This window comes from Eschrichtius robustus, chromosome 12 (genome assembly GCF_028021215.1).
Source record: "Eschrichtius robustus isolate mEscRob2 chromosome 12, mEscRob2.pri, whole genome shotgun sequence".
Lineage (NCBI taxonomy): Eukaryota > Metazoa > Chordata > Mammalia > Artiodactyla > Eschrichtiidae > Eschrichtius > Eschrichtius robustus.
In genome coordinates, this window is record NC_090835.1 from 7039014 (window position 1) to 7053930 (window position 14917).

At 50.2% G+C, this 14917-nt stretch overlaps 1 protein-coding gene across 2 annotated transcripts in view; it reads right to left on the bottom strand.

Moving 5' to 3' along the window:
• The window catches only part of IRAK2 (interleukin 1 receptor associated kinase 2), a 57514-nt gene that overhangs the window by 29207 nt on the left and 13390 nt on the right, over positions 1-14917 (bottom strand). For both annotated transcript variants that reach the window (XM_068557741.1, XM_068557740.1), the window contains exon 3: positions 1658-1804. In XM_068557741.1, the coding sequence (XP_068413842.1) occupies positions 1658-1804 (147 nt within the window). The remainder of the gene's footprint in view (positions 1-1657; positions 1805-14917) is intronic.

Sequence of the window (14917 nt, forward strand, 5' to 3'; positions counted from 1 at the left end):
ATATGATGCTTGTTTTCATGGCAGCCTAGATAAGGAACCTCTGAAGAAGCTGCTATACCAGTAACCTCCTCCAGCTTCACCAGCACTCCCCTTGAATTTCCCTATTTTATTATTATCTTTCCCGTTGGCCATCGATCAGTATCATATTAGCTTTAGGACCATTTCCCCTTATCTTTAATTGCTGATCAAAGTTCTGCTCTTTTTTTTTTTTTTTTTTTTAACTCTTTAGCTACAGGAAATAATTTAGACTCCTTGGTCTAGGATTAACTTTCCAGACTCAACCTATCTGGGGTGCCTGGAATGTTCCTAATATCGGCTAACGTTTAATGAGCACCTACGTGGTGGCAACACCAAGGTGTATGATTCCTAACCACACACGATGATGTAGGTAGTCAGGAATTATTATTCTATTATTATGCGCATTTTATAGATGAAGAAAACGAGGTACAGAGAGGCTAAGTCATTCTCCTGCTGGAAAGGGCAGAGTTGGAATTCAAATATGGGTCTGCCTGATGCAAAAGCCCGTGCACGCGCCTCTCAGCCGACGCTGACCCTGGCTTTGGGAGCCACATCAATGGATTTGGGAGGTTTCATGGATTTGGGGTCTCCGGCTTTCCACTCATGAGGCTGCAGGAGAGCAGAAGGTGGGCGGGGCTCCGGGGGAGAGGTGGGGAGGACGGCATGAGGAGCGGGTACCCCTCGGGAAGTTACCCGCTGGCTGAGTCCTTCCATCATTTGGCAAACTGTCCCCGAGCCCTTCCCTGGGCACAAGGGGATGGAGACAAAGCTGAAGTGGGCTGAGAGGCTTTGGGGTAGGGGTGTGTGCAGCGGTTGAGGGTATAAGCGTTCAAATCACATGGCTCAGATGCCTGTGCTGGGGGCTTGGGGAACCACAGGTAAAATACCTGGGCCCCGTAACGTATGACCTTGGCAGGCTGTTTAACCTCTCTGTGCTTCATTTTCCTCATCTGTGAAATGGGGAGAAAAACAATACCAAACTCACACAGTTAGTTGAGGGTTAAATAGCTCAACTTCTTGAAGGGCTTAGAACAGTGTCTGGCACACAGAAAGCCCCCAGTTACTGAGTTTCTTTTTTCTTTTTACAAAAATGGGCAACTTCCCTGGCGGTCCAGTGGTTAAGACTCCGCGCTTCCACTGCAGGGGGCACGGGTTCAACCCCTGGTTGGGGAACTAAGGTTCCCACCAGCTGCGCAGCACAGCCAAAAAAAAAAAAAAATTAATAATAATAATTAAAATTCACCTCGCTGGGAATTCCCTTGTGGTCCAGTGGTTAGGAATCCACGTTTCCACTGCAGGGGGCACAGGTTCAATCCCTGGTCGGGTAACTAAGATCCCACATGCCGTGCAGAGAAACCAAAAAAAAAAAAAAGGTAATAGACGGTATATATCCTTTTGTCGTCTGACATTTTAACTTTTTAAACTCAGTATATCGTGAGCATATTTCCATGTATGTATACAGACCTACATCATTGCCAGCAGGATTTTATTGTTACCACCATCTGTGGTTAATCTTGCCATCCACATTTGTTGTTTCCAATTTTTTGCTATTATATGCTGAGCTAAATATCTTTATAGATAAAACATTTCCTTAAATAAATCTTCTTTAAATTAAAAAATTAAGTTTAATTAAAATCACCTGGGCCTGGAAAGGTGGCTGGCCTCATACGCTGCTCCGTTTCTTGTTCATCCTCAGCGTTTCTTACAGAAGCTGCCAAAGGCTTTCCTGGCTTCACGGTATCCAAGAAGTCTGGGATGGAAGACTTGATTTCAGGAACTGATTTCCCTGAAACGAGGTGGGAAGAAAGAAAGCTATTATCATTCAATGAAGGGGGCTAGCCATCGACAGGCTGGGTCCAGAAGTCAGAGACCTGGATCAGAGTCTTGGCTCCGCCTCAAGTTCACGATGTGCCCCCGAGAGTTGTTTTCCCCTCTGGGCCTCGGCCTCCCCATGTGTAAGGTGTAGCTCTTGGACCTGACAATCGTCCAGCTGAGACACTCTCTCAGACACACCTGGCTTCCGATCCTACCCGCTGTGTGACCTTAGACAAGTCACTTTCCTTCTCTGAGCCTGTTTCCTCACCTATGAAACAGAGATGATCATCATGATAACATCTGCTTGCCTCCCTCACAGGGCTGTTGGGAGGGGGGAATGAGAGTGCAGACATGAAAGGCCTCTGCAGACCACACGGTTCCCTGAACATGTGGGGAAGTCAAAGATCTCCACCCAGCTGAGTCCCTAAATCGAGCCCCTAAATATAAAAGTACTGGCAGTCCTCCAGCTTTCCCTTCCAAGAGCAGTGGAGACATGTGCATCCTTCCCTGTTTTAGAGATGGGAAGCCTGAAAATAGCAGCCACGTCAACTGCCAGCCGACAATGCACGATGCGCGGCCAGGCCCAGCTCTGCACGCGTGCAATCCTCACAAGGTCCTTCACTGCAGCCTGGTGGAGATGAGGACCCTGAGGCCTGAGCAGGTTAAGTGCCTTGTCTGAGATCACACAGCCTGGGCAGGCAGGACCGGCTGAAAGAGCCTGGGTGGAGGTCACCTGTTTTTTGAGAGTAATCACTTCCTCTTTGCATTGAATTGGGAAAAACCCCAAAGGTGCCAGAGGGTGTGTCTCCACCAGCTTCCACAGAGCCTGCTCCGAGTGAACCTGTTTCCTCTCCCTTCCCCCCACCACTGCCATCCTCTCTCCAGGATGGTCCCGGCCTCCAGCTCCAGTGGCCTCCAGAGCCCTCCCCAGGCTGCATCTTGCTAAAATACAGACCTGGCCTCACCACCTCCCTGCTTAAAGCCTTTATGACTCCCCACTGGCAGGATAAGGCACACACTCTTCACATGAATCCTCCTATCTCCCCACTGCCTCCCAGACCAAATCCACATTCTACAACCCTGCATTCAAGGCCCTTCACCCTCTGGTGGTCAGAGGTGGACCCATGTTTGAGAACCGAAAAAACAGAGGGCACTGAAGTTCGGGGAAGGCGAGCCCACTTGCTCACTCTCACATGGGCACTAGGTGGGGCTGAGACAAAACACCTCCAGCCTATGAGTCTCCAGGAGCACTTATTCCAACAGGTAAACAGTGTGTCTCTCTCTCTCAACAAAACCGATCGTCACCACGGGACCAAGCTTCTCAAATCCAAGCTTTGGGACAAGAACAATATTAGCAACGCCTCAGCGAATGGCACTATACAGTGTGTATGGCACGACGCAGATTTATTTGATTTTCTTGACAACTTCTGATGGTTAACAGAATTCTCTGCATTTTATTTTTGAGCATATTGAGGCTCAGACAGGTAAAACGGTTTGTCCCAAGTCAAACAGCTGATGGGATTCAAACCTGGGGCTGGTTTCGCGGTCATCCGTCCGGTAGAACCACTCACATGGCCACTGTCCTCAGCATCCCTACTCCCCTCTGCAGATGGGCCCCGACTGAGGAAAAGCAGGACAAAGGGTACGAACGAGCAAGTGAGGAAAGGCCAGAGGGAATGCACAAAAGTAACCAGAAGGCCAAATGGGGGACAGTGGGTGACTTTTTCCTTGTTTCCTTTGCTGACATACTGTTCTTTCAAATGGAACTATCTTATAAAAGAAGTAGCAGAGCTTAGCTGTTCAGAGTCGAGGCTCTGGCCTGACACCAGCTCCCTCACCTCCCAGCTGTGTTTGCTTTGGATAACTTCCATGAGACTAAGGGAGATAGCACATGTTAACCAATTAGCTCAAAACATGGGAACTTCATTGGTGGTATTGTTATCATATTTTTAATATACCGGGTCACCTCTTAAACAGCCCAGAGTGGGTGTAAGGAGCATAGTTCGGGAGTCTTTCCGTTTTCATTTAACACAACTCTGAATCATTTACACTTTTTTGTTGTTTTACTGTATTTGTTTTTTTAAATTGTGGTAAAATACATTTAACGTGAAATTCATCATCTTAATCATTTTAAAGTCTACAGTTCAGTGGCACTGCGTGCATTCACACCACTGTCCAACCACCACCATCATCCATCTCCAGAACTTTTTCATCTTCCCAAACTGAAACTCTGCCCTCATTAAACAGTAACTCCCACTCTCCGCTCCTCCAGCCCCTGGCAACCACCATTCTACCTTCTGTCTCTATGAATTTATTCATTTAAATATTTTGACCTGTGTGAGTTTTTTATTTTTTCACTTTAATAGTAACTAAAAAGATGTATGTGGATATCCATGATATGGAGAGGTGTCAATATATTTTTTTAATTGAGATATAAGTGACATAGAACATTATATTAGTTTCAGGTATATATCATAATGATTTGATATTTGTATGTATTGTGAAATGATCATCACAATAAGTCTAGTTAACATCCATCACCACACATAGTTACAAATTTTTTCTTGTGATGAGAACTTTTAAGGTCTACCCTCTTAGCAACTTACAACTATGCAAAATACAGTATTGTTAACTACAGTCACCATGCCGCACATTACATGCCCTGTACGTAATTTATCTTGTAACCGGAAGTTCTGCCTTTTGACCCTCTTCACCCGTTTTGGGCCCCCGCTCCACCTCTGGCAACCACCAATATATTGTTGACTGACAATGAAAGAGGATATATAATGTGTTACCCAGGTTTTTTTTTTCGGTAAAATATGTGTAAAAGTATAGAAGACATCTACATATGAAGAGAAAAAGAACCTGAAGAATATACAGGAAATGCTAAGTGTGAACATTTCTGGATGGTGTGATTATCAAGGATTGTATAATTGTGGGTTGGGGGGTTATTTGCATTTGGCAGAATCTTTCAACAATGATCCTGTATGTATCAGTTGCACAGTAAATTGTTTCTTAAGAAAAAAGTCAGTAAGCAAGCTTGCTCAAACAGGGACTAGAACGGAGTCTTCCAAAGAGGGTGAGTAGCCAGAAAGCAGGTGAGCAGCAGATGCAGGGCCCGCTCGCTCCTGGATTTTGCCGCTGATTGTCCAGGACGTGCCCTTGACACCTTCACTGTGTGTGTCCTCACCCCAACCCTAGGGGTAGCAAGGAGGGAAACGGAAGCTCAGGGAGGCGGGGTCCCCTCCCAGAACCAATGGCTGTGAGCAGGATTTACGTCCCCTGTGGGGACCCCGGAGGACACACACTTCGTTTCTCCCCACCTGGGGTCCTCAGCCACCACACGCCCCCAACCCAATAGCCTCAGGGAGAGGCCCTTCTGGCCCAAACTGGGATCCCAGAAGCGAGGCTCCTCCCCAAGGGCAGCCCTGCCGGCAGGACGCACAGACTCCCGCATCTCTGCTCATGTAATGCACTGCTCTCCACAGGCACAGGGTGACACCGTCCCTCGTGCAGTGACAGCTTTGCCGGTGAGAGTCACTGGCAGTGAAGGCTGACTCGTGAGCAGATCCAGGGCAGAAGCAAAGACCCCAGGAGGAAGGGGCCCCCATGCCACTCTGAGCCCTCTTCCCCCCTGCCCTCCCCTCTCTGGCCCGGGGAGACGGCCCCTGGACGCACCCTCCCTCCACCAACTGCCTCAGTTGGGGTCCCACCCGTGTACCTCAAAGGGCCACGTCCACGCCATCCTCATGATGACATCTGTGTATGAGACACAAGGGCAGATGTGACCCCTAAGCGGCCCCAGCTCCCCTCACGTCAGGCAGGCCGGGCCTGCTGGTGAAGGGGACCCCAGACAGCCCACCACAGTAGGAGGTGCTCCTGGCTGCATCAGCTTCTAAAGGTGCCACGTGCACCCCAACTGCCTGCGTCCCCAGAATAAGCAGCACTTTCCCCCATGCAAGGCCCGGCTGAGCCTGTTTCGTCATCAGACAAATGGAAGTGAAGGTGACCGTCCCGGCCTGACCTAACTTCAGTGTCCTATTCCTTTTTTCTTTCCCTTTCTGCACAGATCTTTGCCTCTCCATCAAGACTTACATGGCAGGAATACCAAAGCCACCCACCCATTTGTGGCTGACCTCCCTGGCCTCCACCAACAGGGGATAGAAAAGGCTTCATTATGTACTCAACCTAAGGTGAGTCTGCAGTGACAGGCAGGGGCCTACAGCTGGCACCGTGGTCCTTGCAAACATGTGGGATTGGGGCACATGCCCGCCCGAGGAGGGAACAATCCTGAGGCATCGGCACCGGCACCGGGGGGGGGGGGGGCTCCAGCCTGAGACGGAGCTTGTCAGCGCATTTCTGCTGCAGCGCCCCCTCCCACCTAGTCACACACGAGGGCCCCACCCAGCCACAGAGGTCAACGTCAGGCCTGCAGTAACAATCAGATGACAAGCTTCAGTTTCCTGTGAAATCCCCGTTTCAGCCCTCTGTGGGTTTTCAGATGCAGACAATAAATAAGAGGCATAAACAGGACACATCTTCATTTTGACTCTTAGGTTGCTGGTGCCCGATCTTAGTTGGAAGGCGCAGGGCAGGCCTTCGCTGGCCTCTTTTTCCACAGCAAACCCAGAAGAGGGAGAAACTGTGGCTTTTCTGCCCTTAATGGCTGGAAGCTGACCCCTGATAGCTGAGCGGATACAACACCACTCCTTTGGGCCGGTACATAAACCAGAGTGCCGTTGAAATAAAAATAGAACATCGAGGGCAGGATGGAGCAAAGGAGGACAAAATGTTCATGAAAAAGGGTCGTGACGAGCTTTAAATCTCACGAGTTTCCTGTGAGTTTCCTGTCTGCCAAGGCCAAGACCAAAAAGCAAGCCGGTTACATCATTTATTCCTATGACTGATATACGGGAGCAGCCTCATGCTTCCAGGACAGCACTCTTTTTTCCGCTGGAATTACATTCTCACAAAGATTCCATGCATAAAGTTAATTCTGCAGGATCATGAGATCCAAAAATAAGAATTGTGATCATAGAGTAGAAGCGAGAGCAAGTGTGGGGAAGCTTCCAGAGCCAGCCTTTCTAATCCTAGCTGTACGCCCAAGGACAGATTTCTTAACCCTCTGAGCTTCATTTGCATCTTCTGTGGAGTCAGACAGAATAATTATAACCCCTCTGTCCCAGAACAGTCCCAGGACTCAGTGGGACCAGATACAAAAAGCAGCTGGGCCAAGGCCAAGGCCAGGACACAAACTGTGACATAGTCATCCTCTGACCTCTGTCCTCTCTCCCTACCCAAAAGAACCTCTGATCCCAACTTAGGGTCTCTGAAGGAAGCAAATGGGGTGGATGGCTGTATCCAACAGTTTAAACCCTCTAACAGGGACTTCCCTGGTGGCGCAGTGGTTAAGAATCCACCTGCCAAAGCAGGGAACACGGGTTCGATCCCTGGTCCAGGAAGATCCCACATGCCGCGGAGCAACTAAACCCGTGCACCACAACTACTGAGCCTGCGCTCTAGAACCCGCGAGCCACAACTACTGAGCCCACGTGCCACAACTACTGAAGCCTGCGAGCCTAGAGCCCCTGCTCCGCAACAAGAGAAGCCACTGCAACGAGAAGTCCGCGCACCACAACAAAGAGTAGCCCCCGCTGCCTGCAACTAGAGAAAGCCCACACGCGCGCAAAACTGAAGACCCAATGCAGCCAAAAAAAAAAGAAAAAGAAAAAATACCCTCTAATGGACACATGACTCTCAGTGGGCAGTGGCAGGGCCTTGAAGGTGCAGTGGCCGTGGGGATGAGTAATACAGAAGCCCAGCTAGACCTGCTTCCGCCCGCTGTGTCGTTGGCAGCCAGCCTGGTCACACACAGGAGGACAGGCGGCGTGGAGTTCTCCCTGCCAGTGCCCCTAGGGACGGGAGGGGATGCCAGTGCTCGAAATAACAGCTTCAGTGTCTGTGGGCACCAAGGGGTTGATGTATTGGTTCTCAGATCAATTAAATCAGAGTCTGGATGCTTTCGAAAGTTCCCTAGGTGAGGCTGAGAACAACTGGCTTAACCCGGAGGGATGAGGGTTGAGTTTCTGGCACCAGGAGGCAGAGAAAGGGGGCAAAAGCATTTCTCTGTGCTCTCTCCACGGTTCCCAGGGGACGATGGGCCTGATTCCTTTTTCTCTCTGCTTTGTATTTTCAAGATGCCCCACTCTCTCTAATGAGCACAAATCACATGTGTTGTGGAGCCCAAAGATGAACTCAGGGCTTCCAGCCCGCCATGCACACCGCAGCCAGGCCCACGGGCAAGGGAAACGCGCCAAGTCTCATCCGACAAGTGGGACGAGGAACTGTACCCTGCACCCCCAGAGATGATGAAATAAGTCAGTGCTCAACAGTTATAAGCTACTATTGTAATTTACTATCATTAGTATCATCACCCCTGAGTCCAGGTCAGGCTTTTTTTCTCGTCCTAAGTGCTTTCCCATAGGTGTGGCCTATTGAATTCAGAGGATACCTCCGGGGAGAAAGCCCAGTTGCCCTCTCTAGGTTATACTTCAGTAAAGTGAAACCTGAAATAGTTCTCTTATTTACATTTTGTTTATTGAGGCCCCGCTTCCTTTGGTCAAAAGGCTTATGTGTGCTGGGCCCTTGGCAGAGGGGCCTGGGTTCTCCTCGCCGGCTGGCAGCCTGGGAACATTTAACACAGTGGCAAATCCAGGAGCCACACGCTTGAGCAGAGGGGACTCCAGCTGCCGGCAAGGTCTTTCCCCAGTGAGCACAGTCTGGAATTCCCCCCACTCTTCTCAGCCCTCAAAGTAAACAGTGAGGTAATATTTATATATCTGTTTTTATTCTTTGCATTTATTCTGACTCATGTGGCTGAAACAGATACCTTCTAGAGCAAATGAAAGTGATTCATCCCTGACTAAAGAACCTAGGTGCCAGCTGGCCATATCAAGACAAAAAGAGCTTTCTGGACCCTCTCTTTTCCTTTTCCTTTCCCTCCCAATCCCTGGGCTCAACCTTCCTGGGCATCCAAAGTCCACATACACAAACCACTCAAAACTCCCAACTCAAGCGAGACGGGAAGTCAGGCAAATAAGAGGGCATGACCTGTCTTAAGACCTAATCGCCCTATCTCAGCTCCTCCATGGGACCTGCTCACCGGCTGCTAAAATGACTCATCCATCCTTATTCATTTATTCACTATGTTGGGGACTGGGGGCTCTGACTGTTATCAAAACTCACATGACAGCTAAAAGATACCTAATTTTAAACTGGGAGGAGTTCTATGCTGACAACAAACCGGAGGAAGGGAGGGGTGTACCTGACACTTACTTACGTGGGATGCCCAGGGCAGACTTCTGTGCGCAGGTGCCATTTAAGCAGAGACCCAAAAGATGAGAGGGATGAGCCATGGGAAGAATGCAAGGGAGCTGGGGAGGGACCAGCATTCTAAGGAGAAGGAATAGCATATGCAAAAATCCTGAGGAAGAAAACAGTTTGGTGCATCTCCTCAAATGAAGGATGACCCTAGTGGCTGAGTTGAATGAATGTGGGGGAAAGTAGCCAAGATGAGGTGAGAGAACTGGGCAAGGAAGGGTTAGTCCACGTGAGATCTCGTAGGCCATGGTTAGGTAGAACCTTAAAATAAACCCCTTTGAACTGAGGTACCCAGTAGCTGAGACACGGCTTACCAAATAGTCATTTGCTCCCTCTCAGACCCCAGCCTCCCTTGCAGTTAGGCTGGGGCCACGTGACTGGTTCTGGCCAATGGGTTTTAAGTGGAGATGCTACTGTCACTTCCTGGACAAAGCAATTAAGAGCTGGCGAGCCTCGTCCATCTGTCTCTTCCCCTCCACAGTGACCCTGGAAGCCATGCATTCCCAATGGCCTGCGGAGTGCAAGAAGGCAGGAGCCAGCACTGGACTTGGAGAAATTGATTCTTTGCTGTGTTGAACAACTGAGATTTCTGGGTTTATCTGTGATGACCGCAACATAACGTAGCCCATCCTGATTAATGGGTAACCTCAACATGTGTGCAAAGCTCGTAACCCAGAGGAGCTGCTTACGACCGCATTGCACAGAGCGGGAGCTCAGTAAACCGCAGCTCCTCTCCCTCCAGCTCCCACCCGTCCTCTCTGAAAAACTGGGGGTTGGTTTAGAGGTACCACACACAAGCCCCTCTGTCCATGCTCACATTTACTCCCAAGAAACCCACAGTGATTAAAGCCTCGCTCTTTTCCAGTGGAATAACTAATGCACAGAAGGACAGTCAGAAGACCATCCTGAGCCACACAGCAAGGATGTTAGAAGAGCCTCGCATCGCTTATGTTCTGAAGCGCCCCCATTTACGAGAAAAGCAGACAGGGCAATGTCTATGCCTATTTTTCAGAGACTTGATGCCATCTAGTGACCTCCCCCAGCAGGGGTTAAGGTCACGCAGACCTGCATCCCTTCCCAGCCCATTGCTTACTTGCTGTGTGGCTTTGGGCAAGTTACTTAATCCCGGCACCTCAGTTTCCTCATCTGTATAATGGGAATAGCGAGATTTGTGAGATAAGATGCTTGCCTGGCACATATTAGGTGCTAAATACAAGTTATGACTAGCATTCAGATAACAGTGACTCCTGGCCAGGACTTTGGGGGGGGGGGGTGGGTCTTGGCCCTGTGCAGTGCCACGCCCAGGGGCAAGTCTCCAGGGGCCCCAGGGTCTGAGTCCTTCCCAAGCTTTTTTGTTCCCTAGTGGTAGGAAAGGGGCGGATGTTGGGAAAACTTCCAGGAGAACACACACGAGCCCTGTCTGGCCCTTGCAACAGCTCAGCCTCTTTGGGAGAGAAAGGGTGTGTTCTCTTCCATTTCACTTTAGGCAACAGATAGAAATTCCCCATGCAGTGAAAGCCCAGCTCCAGGAAGGAAATGACTTTGGCTGAGCTGCCAAACCAAAAGTTAGAAACTGTGAAAGCTGCACAACCAAGAAGAGACTGCGTGAAAACTGGGAAACTTGAAAGAAACTCCCAGGAAGATGGTAGCAGCAGATGGGAAGATGAAACCTTGGTCGCCTCCCTTGGAGTCCCTTCAGGTTCCAGAAGCTTCTTGCTTTCCTACTCAGTTGACACCTGGAACCTCACAGGCCCCTGTTCCCCACTGTGGCCAGAGCAACGGGGTTACTCCCAGGTAGAAGCCCTCGAAAACCTTCCCTACACTCCTGATGAAAGTAGACCTGACCACACCCAAGCACTGCTCCTTCCCACCACCAGGCCTTTGCACGTGCTGTTCCCTCTGCCTGGATATGCCTGTGTGGTCGGCCCGCCAGTCCTTTGAATGGAGGCTCAAGTTTCAGTTCCTTGGGGAAGCTTCCCCAGGTGAGATCAAACCTTCCCCTCTCCCACCCTCCTACCTACCTACCCACCTGACCTACACTTCTTTGAGCACTCCTGCTGTGGTTGGGTACACGTCTCTATGCCATCATCCTGTTCATACCCGTCTCCCACACTAAACTGTAAGCTCCTTGAGGTCAGAGACTTTGTCTGTATTTCCACTGCCGTGTCCCCGGCACCTAGCACACAGCAGGCACTTGATAATATGTCTCAGTTCACTACTGACTCTCTTGTCCAGATTTTGTGTATCTAACTCTCTATGGGGAGGAACGAGGGAGAGTGTCACCTCACGAATCAGGCACACCTGGTTTCGAGCCTCCATGCTCAGAGTTAGAGCCATCGGACCCCCGCCATCGGCAGGCTCAGGTCCCCTGCCTGCCTCAGTGGCGTTTAATCAGCTCAGGAGCTCAGCCGTGATGACAGCCGACCTGCCTCTGGCTGGAAGCCACAGCTCTGATACATCGGCCTCTGCCTTGATTCCAGCTCCTGGGACCCGCAGATGCCAGCACCTAGACCCTGGAGCCTGGCTCACAGCCCTCTCCCTAACTAAGCCTGGTGGTCGGGAAAAGTCCCCCTCAGGAGTAGGACTCTCACGTTTTAAGCCCCAGGGTGATGGTTGGCCCTAGGCCCCAGGGTCAGACTCTCCTGACACTGAATGCTGACCTGGCCATGCAAATGCTGCCCCTGATCCCCCAGACTCTCTATAATGAGGCTCCCCTGGGATGCCCAGCAATTGCACCATGGCCACCATTTTACCAGAGCAGTGATTCCCACAGTGTATTGGTTCCATGGGAATATTAATAAGTATCAAATGAAAAGGGGGCTCTGTGGTCAAATGTAAATGGAAAACACTGACCTAAGTAGATTTCTTTGCTCTAGAACTTATCAGAGCCTTAAAACGTTGGGTGTGCATTGTGACTCTCCAAAGGTAGGGGGCACTGATAAAGCATACAGATTTCCCAAGGTTAGTTATTCATGAACCCTTTAGTTGCATGGGGTAACTTGCTGGAGCACATGCCTGGGGCATGTGATTTGGGAAATGCTACTCTGCACCATGACTCGCCCTGCGGACGTCCTATGCACACAGTACTTTCCCCATCACAAAAAAACATTTTTCAATCAGGACACAAAGGCAGCATTCCTCTTCCTGTCCTGACCCAGAGACTGGGGCTTCATCCAAGACCCAGCTCTTCCCTGTGGGCTCAGAAGAGCCTGGAGATGTGAAGACATCCATGGAAGACCACTTTATGACTGGTCTTTGCCAGAAGTCGGGAGGTGAAAGTGGACAGGGGAGGGTAAGAAAGGGCAAGTAAACGAAGCTTCACCTTACAAAGTGAAGCATCAAGAGGCACTGCCTAGGGCTAATGGAAAAATAATTAGATATGTAATGATATTCGTTAAAAGTTAGAAAAACGACCTACAGACCCATAGAGGAGCTGAAGAGGGAGAGGAGGTATGTAGAGCCAAATCCTCGTCTAGGAAGTTAATGGATAACATATAAATTGATATATATGAAAAGAAAAGGAGAAGCACATTATTTAGCGATGGTACAAATGTGGTAGAGAATAGCCATTCCCCTTGTCTTCCTACATTCTAGAAGTTTTAGCTAGACATATGGCTGCTAAAAACCACATTTTTTAGCTACTGCCAGACTCCCTTTGCAGCTAATTGTGGTCATGTGACTAGGTTCTAGCTAATAGAACTTAGTGAAGTGATAAAGCGCATCTTCCAGATTGTACCCTTAGATGGAAAGAAAATCCCCTCCCCTTCCTGCTGCCCGGAATGTGGAAAAGAGAGGAACAGCAGGAGCGAGTATCTCAAACCACAAGATGGAAGCCACATGCGCAGGGCAGCAGAATAAGGTAGAAAAAAAGCTTGAATCCCTGACACTGTGGGTCCACCCTATCAGCTTTGGGTTGCCAACACACACACTACTAGTGGAAAGAAACCCTCTTTTAGTTTAACCTATTGTTGTTTTGGCCTTTCTTACCGGAGCCAAATCAATATAATAATGCTCCAGGTGGCAAGGACCCAGATATTGCAGACTGGAAAGCTGATTACCGTTCTTATACCAAAGCAAAACCGTCACCTGTGACCCTCGGAAGGCAGTCCATGTGCTAAGAGCACCCGTAACTCTAAGGGGAGAAGTTGAAAATGTTCTGAATGTTGGTGTATGTTGCTTCTCTTTTAGGGACCTCCAACAAAGGGAGAAGAACTCCACTGGAGCCAGACCATGTTCAAGCAGAGATGAAAAGGAAGACTCTTGGCCTGTAGTGGACAATCCAAGTTGACCAAGAACCCCCTTGTCAGGGGCCCTGAAGGGTCAGCCACAGCAGGAGGTGATACCATGGCCCCAACCTTTCTAATCCCCACTCCAGCTTTCTCAGTCCACTGATGAACTTCAGGAGGGGCTCTCTGCCAGACACAGAGCCCAGAAACAAGAGTCAAAATAAGAGTGCTTCCGTCCCATCCAAGCTATTGTTTCAGGTGGCCTCGAGGGAGGCTCCAGGTATGCACCTTCAATTAGGAGGAGAGGGGGGCAGGCCGAGCACACAGGCCACCAAGTGAAAGAAAAAACCTTTCAGGGATAAGAACTAAGCTACCTAGGCTAGATCATCAGCTGTGGTTATCACACAGAGAACTGATGAGAAGCCAAGAGACCATACGCTTCTAGCATTCTGAGAGACCTGTGCGGCCAAAGAAGCCACAGTCCTGGTGTGACAAAAGCCGGCCACTATTTGACGCCGCAGCTCCTCCCAGGCGCCCAAACCCCTCCCCCAGCAGGAAGTGGGCTGTGAAAGCCGTGCAGCCCACCCGTAAGGGCAGCCTCTCCAGTTCCCACTTCCGCTGAGGCCACGGGCATGCTCCCCCAATGCCTACCCAACCCCCCAAGACAGAGCCAGAAGTCAGAGAACCAGGTGCTGGATCAGCGGTTCTTAAACTTTTATCTGCACCTGAATACCCTGGAGGGAGACTCAGGACCCCACCCCCGGAGTTTCTGAATCGGCAGCTGAGGTAAGGCCTGAGAACCTGCATTTCTGACAAGTTCCCAGGGGATGCTGATGCTTAGACGTCTGGGGAACACGCTGTGAGGGTCACTGGTCAACGGAGAAGAACAGGGGCTGCCATAGGGAACACGCTGTGAGGATCACTGGTCAACGGAGAAGAACAGGGGCTGCCACAGGGAACACGCTGTGAGGATCACTGGTCAACGGAGAAGAACAGGGGCTGCCACAGGGAACACGCTGTGAGGATCACTGGTCAACGGAGAAGAACAGGGGCTGCCACAGGGAACACGCTGTGAGGATCACTGGTCAACGGAGAAGAACAGGGGCTGCCATAGGGAACACGCTGTGAGGGTCACTGGTCAACGGAGAAGAACAGGGGCTGCCATAGGGAACACGCTGTGAGGGTCACTGGTCAACGGAGAAGAACAGGGGCTGCCATAGGGAACACGCTGTGAGGGTCACTGGTCAGCTGAGAAGAACAGGGGCTGCCATAGGGAACACGCTGTGAGGGTCACTGGTCAGCTGAGAAGAACAGGGGCTGCCATAGGGAACACACTGTGAGGGTCACTGGTCAACGGAGAAGAACAGGGGCTGCCTGATGCACCAGACAGAGGACTCGCTCCCCGTGCCAGAGGACACTCCGAGGACATGTGCACATGGATATCTGGGTGGCCCAAAGCAGAAGGCTGCAGGAAGACA